Below are 14,911 nucleotides of genomic sequence, written 5' to 3' on the forward strand. Positions count from 1 at the left end.
CATACAAACACTTTTTCTGTCACACTTTCATTCACCAAAAAGATACTTTCCAATTCCACACAGAGACCCCTCCCTTGGCGCGTCCGCCTTGATTACACTGAGATTTGTGCTGGCAGAACCTTAATTTTGCCTCAATTTAGCCAGCGTATGCCAAAATTTACAACTGTGTGTTTGTGGATTTTCCCATTCAGTCCCCGTGAGGTCGCTTCTCCTGTATCTCCAGGACGTAGCTGATGATACTGCACCTGTGACGTCAAACACCTCATAGATGTGGATGTTAGCAGTCTGGCATTTATGGAATGCTGTCATGTCCCTTAAAATTTGTCATGTCAGAGTTCGCGTCGTACAGTCATAAAACGTCTGTCGTCTACCTTTGTCACATTTAATACACATCAGTTAATAAATCATCTTCAGAACTATTTAATCCAACTTTATATTTGGTAAACCAATCTCCAATTGCTAGATATTTCCTGTTCCAAGGATTTTCTTTCAACATGTTCAGAGAATATTTCACTTAAAACCTATCCCAAAATCATACTCCCTTTGCTTAAAAATTTACATTTTAATAAGATTGTCGCCGTTCTGCTGTTCTTTAGGTGTCTCTTGTATGTTTTAGTGTTTGTTTATTTCTAATTTCCTGCAAATTTTATTCATCTTCTATTAATTACTTTATTACCTAATATTGAAAGTGGAATGCGCTATATCAATTAAGTTGTATGTTCTTTATGTCCAAAAATGTTAAATCCCACTGTGCGTTTGTGGATTTTCCCATTCAGTCCCCGTGAAATCGTTTCTCCTGTTCCTCCTGGACGTAGCTGACGATCCTGCACCTGTGACGTCAAACAGCTCATAGATGCGGATGTTAGTCTGGTATTTATGGAATGCTGTCTTGTCCCTTAAAAGTTGTCATGTCAGGGCTGGTGTCGCATAGTCATAAAACATCTGTCGTCCACCTTTGTTACATTTGATACACATCAGTTCATAAATCAGCTGCCAAACTATTTAATCCAACTTTATACTTGGCAAACCTCTCATCAATTGCGAGACATCTCCTGTTCTAAAGACTTTCTTTAAACATGATCAGAAAATGTTTCAAGTAAAACCTTTCCCAAAAACCTAATCCTTTTGTGTCATGGTCCGTTTTGTCCTGTCATGTTTTTGTTTTGTGTTTGCCCAGCTGGAGTGGGGGCGTTTCCTTCCAGCGCTTGTTCCTGTTCATGTCGTCATGGCTGGAGAGACGCGCCCACCAGCCACGCACCTGTCACTCGTCAAGTCATTGATTACTGCACTATTTAAACACTCCACGCTGACTACTCAGCGTCGGAATATTCCTCTTGCTCATGCCCCAAGTTGTGAATTCTAGACACCTCGTTATTGCATTCCGTGTACCTTGTTCCCGTTCATTGTTCGTGTTTCCGTTTTCTTTTATTGATTTTCTCGGTTGAGCTCGCTCATCAATTGGTTTTCCTTGCCCTTCTGTGGTAAGCGATTTTTGTTCATTTTGTTCCTTGCCTTTTGCAAGCCTTTTTCGTTCCCGTCGTTATTCCCCTGGTGTCAGTTTTTCCACTCGCGTCTTTAGTTGCACTTTGTCGGTATTGCGTATGATTTTATATATATATAGTGTTCCTGTTTTTGTAAAAATAAATATCTTTGTTAAAATTCATCTCTCTGTGTCTGCGCTTGAAGAGTCCTGATCCTATTTTCCAGCTGTGATGGAAAATACCATAACAAAATATTCCGACCATGGACTCTGCGGACACAGAGAAGATTTACAAGGCTCTGGCCAGCCAAGGACGATTGGTGGGACAGCAGGAGACTGAGCTTGCGGACCCCCGCAACGCAGTTGGCCAGCTGGCCCACCGTTTTGAGAATTTCGATGCCCGCATAGGTAGCCTGCTGTCACGCACTGTCTCGGGTTCCGACCCGATTGCCTTTTCGACCGGAGCTCTCCCGCCAGGCTACCACAGTCGCGAGCCAAATTTACCTCACCCCTCCCATTATGGGGGGGAACCTGGCCTTTGTGGGTAGTTTATTCATTAATGTAGGTTAAATTTCGATCAAGAGCCCCTCACGTATGTTCATGACAGCACCAAGGTAGCATTTATGATGAGTCTATTGACTGGCCAAGCTAGTGCTTGGGCCATGGCTGTGAGCAATGCCCGACCAGACCTCCGGTCTTCTTTCCCTGCTTTCCTGGCTGAGTTTCAGCGGGCATTCCATCACACAGTTGAGGGAAAGGAGGCTGGAGGTGAACTGTTAGATTGCACTCAGGGCAGCCGATCGGTGGCCGACTATTCCATTTCTTTACGCATTTGCACGGCGGAAAGTGGTTTTGATGACTGTGCCTTACGAACCGTGTTCCGCCGAGGAATAAACTCGGCTTTAAAGGATGAGCTCGCCGTCCGTGAGGTTACGGCATCACTGGAGGAGCTCATCAGCCTGGCAATCCATCTGGACAAACGACTGAGAGAGAGAATCCGAGAGAGAGGAGCAGAGCAGCTTCACACTGAGCCAGCGCATCCCCGGGTCCTAGTGCCTCTTCCTTCTGATGAACCTATGCAGCTGGGAGGAGGTCGGCTGGATGCGGTGGAACGACAGCGATGGCTCAGGTCGGGGTCTTGCTTCTACTGCGGCTTACTGGGCCACCGGGTGTCTTCATGTCCGACACGACCCTCACGCCGGGCACCACCACAGAAGCAAGGATAATTCTGTAAGTCGGCTATCCGCCACCTCGAGCACCCCGACTCCGGGGAAGAGAACTCAAGCCTCGAGGTCAGAGGACAAATGGACATACGACCTGGGGACACTAAAAGACTTGAGATGGACGGGGAAATTATTGGACTAAGTACTAGTATCCACATTCGTGCCCTCGTTTATTCGGGAGCGCATGATTGTTTCATTGACCCCGGGTTGGTCGCTAAATTAGGTTGCTCGGTCAGAGAATTAGAAAAATCCGAGAGAGTTTGCGATCTCGACGGGCGACTCCTGGCGGATATTAAACGGGTAACGCAACCGTTAACCTTAAAATTATCAAGTAACCACGTAGAGAAATGGTCCTTTTTTTGTCATGCCCTCCAGAGCAGCCCCGATTGTTCTTGGGTTACCCTGGTTGAGGTCTCACAAACCGGTAATAGATTGGGGTAGGCTGTCTTTTGAAAATTGGAGCCCTTATTGTTATGCCCATTGTTTACGCTCAGTGGAAGAAGGACAAAGTACCCGTGCCACGCCACTTGAAATTATTTGCTTAGATAATGTTCCTGAAGTTTATCGTGACCTCCGCTCCGTTTTCAGCAAAGATAGGGCTCAATCCTTACCCCCGCACCTTCCATATAATTGCGCCGTCGAGCTCCTTCCGAACTCGACCCTTCCTTCTGCTCGCCTGTATAAGTATCCCAGCCCGAGCAAACAGCAATGAAAGAATATATCATCAACTCCCTTGCGGCGGGATTGATTCAGCCTTCAAAATCCCCGGTGGGATATGGATTTTTCTTTGTAGAAAAGAAGGATAAGACATTACGCCCTTGTGTGGACTACAAGAGTCTGAACGATATCACATCGCGGTTAAAAATCGCTATCCACTTGCGTTGCTGGACTCCGCTTTTGCTCCGTTGCAATCAGCAACAGTGTTTTCCAAATTAGATTTACGAAGTGCTTACCATTTGGTGAGAATACGCGAGGGGGATAAATGGAAGACAGCCTTCAAGACGTCCTTTAGGCATTTTGAAGATTTGGTAATGCCTTTCGGATTGACCAATGCCCCCGCAGTTTTTCAGAGCCTAATCAATGACGTCTTAAGAGATATGTTGAACGTCTGTTGTTTTGTTTCTCTTGATGACATTTTAATCTTCTTGAATTCCGTGGAGAACACCAACGACACGTCCGGGCCCTCTTGCAACGTTTACTTGAAAACAAGTTGTACGTCAAGGCGGAGAAGTGTGAGTTACACAAGAATTAGGCCAATCCGGCCAAGACCCGCGCTGTGGTAGATTGGCCGACACCCACTAACCCTAAACAGCTGCAGCGTTTCCTGGGTTTCGCGAATTTTTACCGCCGCTTTATTTAGAATTACAGTCACCAAGCATTACCCCTCACTAGTCTCACATCCGTCAAGACAATCTTTATCTGGGATCAAAGGGCTGAAACTGCGTTCCGTGGCCTCAAACGAGCCTTCACCAACCCGCCTATATTGCGTCACCCTAACCCTGAGTTTCCTGTTGTTGTAGAGGTGGACGCTTCTGATTCAGGAGTGGGGGCGGTGCTATCTCAGCGTTCTCCAGTCAACCAGAGACTCCATCCCTGCGCCTTCTTATCCCGCCGGCTCAGTCCGGCTGAGGCCACTACGATGTGGAGAATCGGGAACTGTTGGCGGTGGTCCTCGCGCTTCAAGAATGGAGACACTGGCTAGAAGGCTCCATAGAACCGTTCACCGTGTACACTGACCATAAGAATCTCTCATACATCCGGACTGTAAAAAGACTTAATCCTCGCCTAGCACGTTGGTCCTTGCTCCTCAGCCGATACAATTACACCTTAACATATCTCCCTGGGTCCAAAAACACCAAGCCGGACGCCCTGTCACGCATCCATGATCCAGTGGAGGAAAGGCCGGGACCTGACAGCGTGGTGCCAGACCATTGCTTGGTGGGATCCTTGCAGTGGGAGATAGAGCAACAAATCCAAGGGGCACAGGACGATGCCAACAACCCGTCCGGGTGCCCAGTGGGCCGGTTATTTGTGCCGGCCCAACTTCGCACAGAAGTACTAAAGTGGGGCCAATCCTCCAAGGTGGCATGCCATCCCGGGGTTCGTCGTACCCTCGGGCTCATCTGTGCATCGAGTAAAGCAACGCATCAGCCTCCAGCGGGGCTTCTGCACCCCTTGCCAATACCTCCACGACCTTGGTCACACATAGCCCTGGACTTTGTCACGGGTCTGCCTGCCTCTCGGGGCAACTCCGTCATACTCACCATTGTGGATCGCTTCTCCAAGTCTGCTCATTTCGTCGCCTTGCCTAAGCTTCCATCTGCCCTAGAGACGACCAACCTGCTTGTGCTTCATGTTTTTAGGCTTCACGGAATCCCGACGGATTTGGTGTCCGACCGAGGCCCACAATTCGTGTCCCGGGTGTGGAAGCGATTCTGCCGGTCCCTGGGGGCTACGTCAAGCCTGTCATCCGGGTACCACCCTTAGTCCAATGGACAGTCTGAAAGGACAAATCAGGACCTGGAAGCTGCTCTGCGGTGGATGTGTCTCGATCGGCCATTCTTGTGGGCCGACCATCTGCCATGGGTGGAGTATGCGCACAACACGCTGGTCTCGTCTGCCACGGAGCGCTCTCCCTTCATGACCGCCTATGGCTACCAGCCTCCGCTGTTTCCATCCCAGGAGGGGGTGGTGGAGGTTCCGTCCATCCAGTTCCATCTTAAGCGGGCGCATTGCGTCTAGAGGGAGGCCAGGGCGGCCCTGTCCTGCACCGCCGAGCGCAATCGGCGGATCGCTGACCGCTGTCGGCGTCCCGCCCCGGTCTACAAAGTGTTCTGTTCTGCTTCAGGGTTGCATTCACTCACACGATCGCTTGAACTTTCACACGATATATTGTATGCACCACACGTTACTTTAAGCATGTTTTGTTGTGAGTGTGGGACGCAAACCCCACTCTCTCCATTTTATCATCACTCACCAGACATTAACACTCTACTTTCTCCTACACACCCTAACATTAAACCAATTGAGCATCATAAGACATAGACCCGGGAATTATAAACATGGGACACAACAACCCAGTAGAACGCAGCACAGCAAGGGCCACAAATTGCCACGGGACACACAACGTATAGACAATTGCACAACAAATACATGTCACAATTAACATACAGACAACAGCACAAACACACAACAGAGCAAGTGAACCACATTGGAACACCCTGAAATCAAGAAACTGTCAACAATATCGGAACACCTTAAAATCTATTCTATATTCCAGCAACCGGAACGCTCCACGCCTCGGTCAACCACATATACCGTGACTGCCCGCTCTTTTACCGTGACTGCGCACTCTTTTTTGAGGTTGCAGTGCGACCATCAGCTCGTCAGCTGTGCACTTCCCTCCACCGTGTATGCCTCTGCAGCGACAAATAATGGCGGTCCGAAAGATCCAATCTTTCCCAGCCTCAGGCCACTTATATACTATACTATACTAACTATACTGAGCGTCACTTTATTGGGATCGCCGTGCACACGTTCTGCTAGTCAGCTGTGCATCCCCTTCTTCGACTGCCAGAGCAGGAGTCCCCGTTTTTGACTCCGGGTGCTAATTTCTGTTGCCGGCCGACAATAGGAGCCCCCTACTTATTTCACCTGCGTACGCTTCCAATATTACTAGTAATCCATGCGCAATCTACATTCTATACAAAGCATTCCTGAAGTCCAGAAACAATATATCCAGAAGCACTGACAAAATTTAACGGTCTAATAATCGGCCACGTCTTTCCACTCTACAATATAACAAATCAGGAGACTTTGAATAAACAGGCTCTCCCCTACCTTTGTTCTGATTGTCCAGGCCTGGAATATTGAAGAGTGTGAAGAACAAGCCGCAAGGACTCCCTTTTTGAGAAAATCACGTCGGGGTCACCAAAAATGTTGGCGTTTGAGCCACCGAGAAAACGAGAAATATTTCGTAAATGAACCTGAAAAGCCAAACTTACTCCAATGCGTGTTCGTTTTTTGGACTCAAGAAGAAAAGGGTCAAATAAAGACTCAACAGCAGCTGATTAGAGTTCCGATATTTTAGTTTCTTCGATATCTGGAGTTGAGGAAATAGTATCTGGGCGGCTTTTTCTTAATCTGACGAGAAACTGTACTCGGACGAGCACAATCGAAAAATGTCGCGCTGATCTCAGCCCAGCCTCAGATTTTCTAGGTTTTCTATGTCAAGGGTCATGTAGGTTGAATCGGTCGTCCTTGCTCCCTCCCACGTCCACGTTCCACGTCCAAGGCTGACCTTTTAAGGCACGCGGCAGTCTCTCCGTCTCTCCTTCCCCTGTAATCTCGTCAGTGTGCAGATTGTGTGGTGTATCTTTTCCCAGATCAGATTAAGTTTTTGGGGTGTTCTTGATCGCGTCCCTGTGACGTCCTCCCCGGCCCAACTTGATATGTTTGTATCTTCTATGGCCTATGTGGAGAATGTGTTTTGTCGTATTTTCCATGAAGTGCTATCTGGTTTGTCATCAGTTTGAGCTGAGCAGACTGAATCTGTTTGTTCTGAATGAGAGTGTGGGTCATAAAATTCTATGTGTGCAAGTTTGAGGTCTTACATTGAAACTAAGTCATATCAATTTAGCATATGAATGCATCAGTAAACACCATGACTACAATACCAGTCAATCTTATCGATGCACTGCACTTCTACTTTCATTTGATAAATGCTTTTTGTTCAATCAATGTTGAACATATTCAGTAAATATGAACCTGACCTTTTGTCCCGTAAGTGTTTAAAATAATGCCAGCAATCGTAATACAATCCTTCACTATTAATTACATAACGCCTACAATAAAGCATAACTTTAACTCTATTGATGAAAGTAAAGTTTAATTTAGGCTATTAAGTAACTCAGTGTTGGGCCTTCAAGGCCTTCTCTGCTGGCCAAACATAATCAATAAAAAAAAAATATCATAATCGTCGCATTGATGTCATATTATAGCTGAGCGTTGTATTTTTAGGTGAGGGTTTTGAATCCAATCGGAATTCCGCTAGCTCGTGTTGCCGGGCAGGTTTCACAATACGAGGAGCGCGCATTATGCGTTCCGAGGCCTTAAGATGCAATTGTGCGAGCATCTCTTCTGTCAAAGTCAATGAGCTTTCATATTTGTTAGATCACAAGTTGGTTACAGTGAGCCTTCTCGCTGGCCTTATGCTGAGGGTGATGAACGCGTTTTGTGATTGGATACTCATTCGTGAGGGGGCGGCGCTATGCTGAATCAACACACCCAAAAGTTGTAATTGGCGGCCGTTGGAAAATCTAAAATATATTCTTGCTTTTTTTAAACCACAATGGCCGAAGGAGGGATAAGCGTGGATTTAATTGCAGATACACTTGCAAGGACATTTTCAAGTCGGACCTTTCAAGAGAAGCTATATCGTGCAACACTCACTCAGTGGTGCGTAAGTGTGTTTCTGGATATTATTTGTCCAGCCGTGGTGTCATAAATGATGGTATTTTGATGGAGATTTATTCAAGTAGAACAAAGTAGGAATTCCCCGAAGGCACAGGTGTGAAATGCACTGAAGTAACTTAAAAAGTAAAAGTAAAAAAAAAAAAAATTACGACTGTTTAAGAATGTGCAAGAAAGAAAAATGTTGACAAATGTTGCAAATAATGATATTTTCCAGGAGGTATTTATTTCTTTGTTGTTTATTCATTCAATTCTATACTTATTTCAATATTTGAGTATTATTTTTCTTTCAATATGTAGTATATTTTGTCTTTGAAGTGTGGGTCCTTGCTGCCTTCCGGAGAGGCAGCCGAGCAAGGCTGGATTGGTGATGGAAAAGAACTGGTTCGAAAAAGATTTTATTCTCGTCACATGCTGATGTCAAAAGAAGTCTCCCCAAAAACGTGCGAGCCCCCTCTCAGACATTCCCTTCTTACAGGGAATGCCCAAATAGGACATGAATATCTAATTTTCCTTTGTTACATATGCATTCCCATCACGCTAATCTTTGGGATTTCCCTCCAAAAGTCCCCCAGAGGGAGAGCAGATGCGTCTCCCCGTTGATACGACCAGTCTACTCGTGACCACCTTAAATTACTTCCATACCCTGGAAGGTCACTGACCTGGCGAGAGAATTGCCCCCACCATAAACAATGCTCAGGCCTATTTTCTCTCAGGGCAGTATCTGGTTACATCGGAACTTCAGAACCAAGACTGGTCACTTCTGTGAGCTCCAGTCCCTTCATAGTTTCATAAAGAGAATTACTTCCCATATCTAAATTAGGCCATTTAAAAATACACAACTTATTTTTTCATTTATTTCAATGTATATTTAAGCTTGCTTATGTAATACTACAATATTTATTCAATTATTTTAATATGTGAAATTATATAAATATTAATTTAAACCTTTTTATTTCACACTTGAATATTTCTTAACATATTTGTTCATTTGAATATGTATGCAATTTAAATTATTCCATCCATCCAGCCATTTTCTGCCGCTCATCCGGGGTCGGGTTATTGAATTAATTTTTTAGTATTTTTTTATAATTCAATATTTATTTCAAGATCAGGACTCTTCTCAATGAGTTCAATATTTATAAAATGTTTCTATATTTGTTATTAATTGAATTAAGTCTGTATGTGATTTCCAATTTTACATTTTAATATTTCCCTATATAAATAATCCAATCTATAAAAAATATAATAAAGCATGAAAAAAAATATTTGGTATATTTTTCCGAAGTGAGATTCTGCTTAGCAACAAATGCCAAACGCTTGATGGAGCTCAACCTAGAAAGTGTATTTAGCCAGTCAGAAATTTATTCAGAAAGCGAAATATTAAATGTATGTGAGGGGATATTTGAAGAGTTTGAGTTTTGTTCAATGGACCATACATATACGAGCCAGCCAAACACAGCGAGAAAACCAGCGCTGACTCCAGTCGCCATCAAGTTGCCAACTCCTGACATACCAAAACCTTTGAGAGAAACTGAGACTATTTGCGTTTCTCTTTCTTGTTCTTTTTATAGTTCAACTTCTAGTTACGTTTTTCACCTTTTCACACAGCGTAATGAAGGCCAGTTGAGCAAGTGGAACACGTGATTTTATTGATGACTGTGGAAGGCAACGATTTCATAAGCACAGTTTCTTCTCACACCTTTTCCATTAAGTACGTTTAAAAAGACAACTGAAAAGCATAATGTTAACAAATGTTCCAGGCAAAGGCAATTAATTTCATTAATAATGTTTGATATGAAAACAAAAAAAAGATCATCATCACTCAGGGACAACGGATGCAAATTAGCCATTGGCTATAATTTGGCATATTTACAGGAAACTGTTTGATTAATATGCACTGTCCCTGTATACTTTCAAAAATAAAAACAAATACAAATACTCAGACACAATGGTTCTTCTGGCACGGATCACATTGGCTTAATGTCAATAAAAAAGCTTTGCAAAATTCAATATATCGTATTTTATTCAAAATCACATTTACATCTTACCACAAAGAGTCAGTTCCTTCAGTTTTTTGTTTTCTTTTTTTTAAGCTTCAAGGATCGCTGCTATTCTCACCAGCACAATTGTGACTCTCCGCATGCTGTTTAGTGGAGAATTTTTTAGCACAAACGCTGCAACTGAATGTCTTGTCTTCACTGTGTGTTCTTGTGTGGCGTCGTAAATACGACTTTTGAGAGAAACTCTTGGCACAAACTGAGCAGGAAAAATGTTTTTCTCCAGTGTGTGTTCTTGTGTGATCTGTTAAACTTGACTTTAAAGAGAAGCTTTTGCCACAAACTGAGCAGGAAAATGGTTTTTCACCACTGTGTGTTCTTGTATGTTGTGTTAAATGTGCCTTTTGAGAGAAGCATTTTCCACAAACTGAGCAGGAAAAAGGTTTTTCTCCACTGTGCATTCTTGTGTGTTCTGTTAAATGTGCCTTTTGAGAGAAGCATTTTCCACAAACTGAGCAAGAAAAAGGTTTTTCTCCACTGTGTGTTCTTGTGTGTTCTGTTAAACTTGACTTTTGAGAGAAGCTTTTGCCACAAACTGAGCAGGAAAAAGGTTTTTCGCCACTGTGCTTTCTTGTGTGACTTGTTAAATTTGATTTTAGAGAAAAGCTTTTACCACAAACCAAGCAGGAAAATTGTTTTTCTCCAGTGTGTGTTCTTGTGTGATTTATCAAATGAGACTTTTGAGAGAAGCTTTTCCCACAAACTGAGCAGGAAAAAGGGTTTTCTCCAGTGTGTGTTCTTGTGTGCCTTTTTAAATTTGACTTATAAGAAAAGCTTTTGCCACAAACTGAGCAGGAAAAGGGTTTTTCTCCACTGTGAGTTCTTGTGTGGCTTGTTAAATTTGCCTTATGAAAGAAACATTTTCCACAAACTGAGCAGGAAAAAGGGTTTTCTCCACTGTGTGTTCTTGTGTGGCTTGTTAAATTTGCCTTATGAAAGAAGCATTTTCCACAAACTGAGCAGGAAAAAGATTTTTCACCACTGTGTGTTCTTGTGTGACTTGTTAAATTTGATTTTTGAGAAAAGCTTTTACCACAAACCAAGCAGGAAAATGGTTTTTCTCCAGTGTGTGTTCTTGTGTGACAAGTTAAATTTGGCTTATACGCAAAGCTTTTGCCACAAACTGAGCAGGAAAAAGGTTTATCTCCACTGTGTTTTCTTGTGTGAATTATTAAATGCGACTTTTGAGAGAAACTCTTGCCACAAACTGAGCAGGAAAAAGGTTTTTCTCCAGTGTGTGTTCTTGTGTGACAATTTAAATTTGACTTTACAGAGAAGCGTCTCCCACAAACTGAGCAGGAAAAAGGTTTTTCTCCACTGTGCATTCTTTTGTGTGCTATTAACCTTGCCTTTTGAGAGAAACCTTTTCCGCAAACTGAGCAGGAAAAATGTTTTTCTCCACTGTGCGTTCTTGTGTGCCTTACAAAATGAGACTTTCGAGAGAAGCTTTTGCCACAAACCGAGCAGGAAAAAGGTTTTTCACCACTGTGTGTTTTTCTGTGCCCTTTTAAAGACAGTTTTGAAGTGAATGAGTCAGAGTGACATGCCCTTTCACCTTTGGCTTGCCCATCATCATCATCATCATCGTCATGAGCGTCTGATAATGTGTCCTCATTATGTGCTTGTGATGGCCCCCGGTGGTCTTCATCACCTTCTGTTGTCACGTGATGTCTTGAGCTGCTGCTTGTAGGCTCCGCCCCTCTGTTGTCCTCACTCACATCCTTGTTTTCATCTTCAGTCTTTATAGGGACAACGTTCACTGGTGACTTGTTGATCTCCGCCTCCTCCTCCTCCTCCTTTTTGATGTGAGTCAAATCTGGCTCCCCTTTCACAGAACAGAGATCATTTTGTCTGACGTCTGCAGGACACAAAAAGACAAATTTGGTTTGGTCAAGTCAAACCTCAGGCGGCGACTTCGACTTATATTGTTTCTACCATGCTACCTTGACTTGTGCTCGCCGCACACGGAGCAATGCGTGCAACCCCGATTTGGACCGGACCATGGGGGCATTTCACAAAATTACGTCCTACGATGTAAACCTCCCTTTAGCAGCACAACTGTGATAAACGAGCATTTAAAAAGGAAGCACGTTGCGGCTGGTGCCAGATTTAATTCCTGACAGAGTCACAGACGTTTCTGGAAGCGAGCTGAAGTTAGCACACACAGGCTATTGTGTGCGTCTGATGGAACGCCTGTTGTGGGACCCTAACATATAATTGGGGGCCACTGGGGGCCATCGCAACATAATGTCATTGATAAAATAGGAATCCTTCAAGTGAAATATGTTTACAAGTATTTCTGTTAGGTTCGCCGGTCGGCGAGGAGGGGGTGGACCCAAAATGCGAGGAAGCCGGGATTAGGGTAACCTAAAGGGAATTTATTCAACAAAACGAAACCAAAAGGCAACAAGGTACTAGGGACAAAATAACAAAACAATGAGGACGAACAAGGGCGCAACAGGACAGAACTGAACTAGACTGTGAAACGGGGACAATAACAAGTGACTACGAGCTATGATCAGGAATGACAGCAAAGAGTAACGGTGGCATGAGGAAAGGGCAAAGCAATGGCAGTGCTGTCCGCAAATGGGGCAATGCGCCGACGCTGAGCTGTCGGCACGGGGTGGTTAAGTAGTCCATTGATTAGGGGAGCAGATGGGAGTCAGGTGTGCGGGGCTAACGGGGAACAGGTGCGTGGCTGGTGGGAACGGAGAGCTGAGGGGAAACGCCCCTACTCAGCCTACCGGGGTAAACAAAAACAAGGACAAGGCATGGGACGTGAAAAATGACAACAAAGCCCTGCCATGACCGACACTGATCATGACAATTTCTTTTTGCATTTAGAGATAGAACTAAATGTTCCTGGGCTTGTTGGTAGAAAAGGGGGTTGTGGCGTACTCCCTTTTTAAGCCCATAGTAAGCCAAAGATGCAGATGCATTCCTTGCAGCATGCGCTTGTTCACTGATCGAGATCCGTGCAACCTTGGATGGATGCATTAAATGTATTTTAAATGTTTGGATGAGGTGAAACTATGCACACGAGCACAAAACAGTGCAGAGCCACCGGAGGTTCATTGACCGAGCCAGTAAAAATTTCATAAATAAGACCAATACGTACTTGATTTATTTAAAAAATAAATAATCCTTTGTGCTTTATCCACTAAAATTCATCAACCGCCATTGATCTTTTTGCCGCAGTGTGCACAGTTTTTGTCAAAAACGAGACAAGTCTGCACAAATGAATCACCGGGCCAAGATTGTCTTTGTCACTCGCGAGGAGCAGTCCGGCAAAGAGAAAAGCGTTCCCGCTCCTGTGCGGCATTTTATTGAAGCGCAGCAAAGCAATTTGTATTTGTCAACTCATAAAGAATGGAAAAACATGAACACTGACTTTATCACACTTCTGTTCAATGCGAGCGAAACGGTTTTCTGTCAAACACGGTTCAAGGCGTGCATCTGTTTTTGTGGCTTCCTGCTAAACTGCCAGCATAGACACAACTCTGTTACCACTGAACTCACGTGTTCCTGTTTAAGAAGTCCATGTTTTTGTGACCTTCTATTAACCCGTAAGCATAGTTTTGAAACATGATGACATGACAAACTTAATTTCTTTCACAATAATATAAAAACTTTCGAAGATATAGCAAAAACAAATTGGAGAAGCTGTGGCGCAGAGCACAACATCAGTCAGACCCCGGGTCCACGACCAGACTTAATGCATTACGATTGCTACGTACCAGCGAAACCGTCGGGCTCTCCACACAACGGTACGCCTCGATCCTTACTGTGTTCCATGCCACAAAGTGCCCAATACGATACGTGGAAGCGCGCTTCTCTTCATTATTTCTATTTCCAGCTCATAATTTTCCTGATAAAATTTACACCCTGTCCAGGGTCTGTGCTACAACTGAGCTTATTCACGACTATGTTGTCTATAGCTATAGTTTTACACTTATTTCTCATCTCTTTAAGCACTAGACCTTTCTTTTCTTTATCTTCTGCACATTTCTCCCGCACTAGTCCCCATTTACTTAGTTCCTATCATCATTTTTTAAATTTATTTATTTTTTTATACTTTTTCTAATGTTCTTTCATGGTGCGGTTACTTTGACACATTTTAATGTCTTAATCATTTTAGAGGCCTCTTGTTTAAACAATAATTGAAACTAACACAGGGACATTTTCCATGACCAATCAGCCAGCAGACCCACACGCACAAGCTTTCTTTAACGACCCCAAAAGCCCCGACCGCTTGGACACAGGCGCACAACACCCATTGTGAGTAAAAGCATCTCACCGAAAGTTCAGCCGGCCGGCTGTTGAACGCCTGCGCCCCAGCACCCTGAGGCCCTCAATGGAGCAAAATGCCAGAAATGTGGTATATTTTGTTGTTGATGTGTGGGTCTGTCTCAGTTTCCCTCCCGACTGGTCGCCGAGCATGGCAGAATTGGTGATGGAAAAAAATTCTCTGACACAGCCATTTTGGTGAGAAACAGATTTTATTCTCGTCACATGCTGATGTCAAAGGAAGTCTCCCCAAAAAGAAAAAAGGGAACGGTGTCCCCTCTCTCCGGCCTTCCCTTCTTATCGGGAATGGCCACACTTTTACACCCTCGCTGTACCAAAGAGAGATTTCGTCGCTCCTTCCTGCCGATTGCTGTCAGACTTTTTAACAA

General features: G+C 44.1%; 1 protein-coding gene across 1 annotated transcript; it reads right to left on the reverse strand.

The window, feature by feature from the left end:
• Positions 1-5,525: 5,525 nt before the first annotated feature.
• On the reverse strand, positions 5,526-14,675 carry LOC148342037 (uncharacterized). Its single transcript, XM_088288042.1, has 3 exons — positions 14,669-14,675; positions 10,378-12,093; positions 5,526-5,545 (listed from the first exon to the last, which is right to left on the reverse strand). Exons 1-3 carry the CDS (start codon positions 14,673-14,675, stop codon positions 5,526-5,528), a joined length of 1,743 nt encoding a protein of 580 aa, XP_088144168.1.
• Between the last annotated feature and the right edge of the window lie 236 nt (positions 14,676-14,911).

Source organism: Idiotropiscis lumnitzeri, chromosome 2 (assembly GCF_059441095.1).
Source record: "Idiotropiscis lumnitzeri isolate Australia: NSW breed Sydney's pygmy pipehorse chromosome 2, RoL_Ilum_1.0, whole genome shotgun sequence".
NCBI lineage: Eukaryota > Metazoa > Chordata > Actinopteri > Syngnathiformes > Syngnathidae > Idiotropiscis > Idiotropiscis lumnitzeri.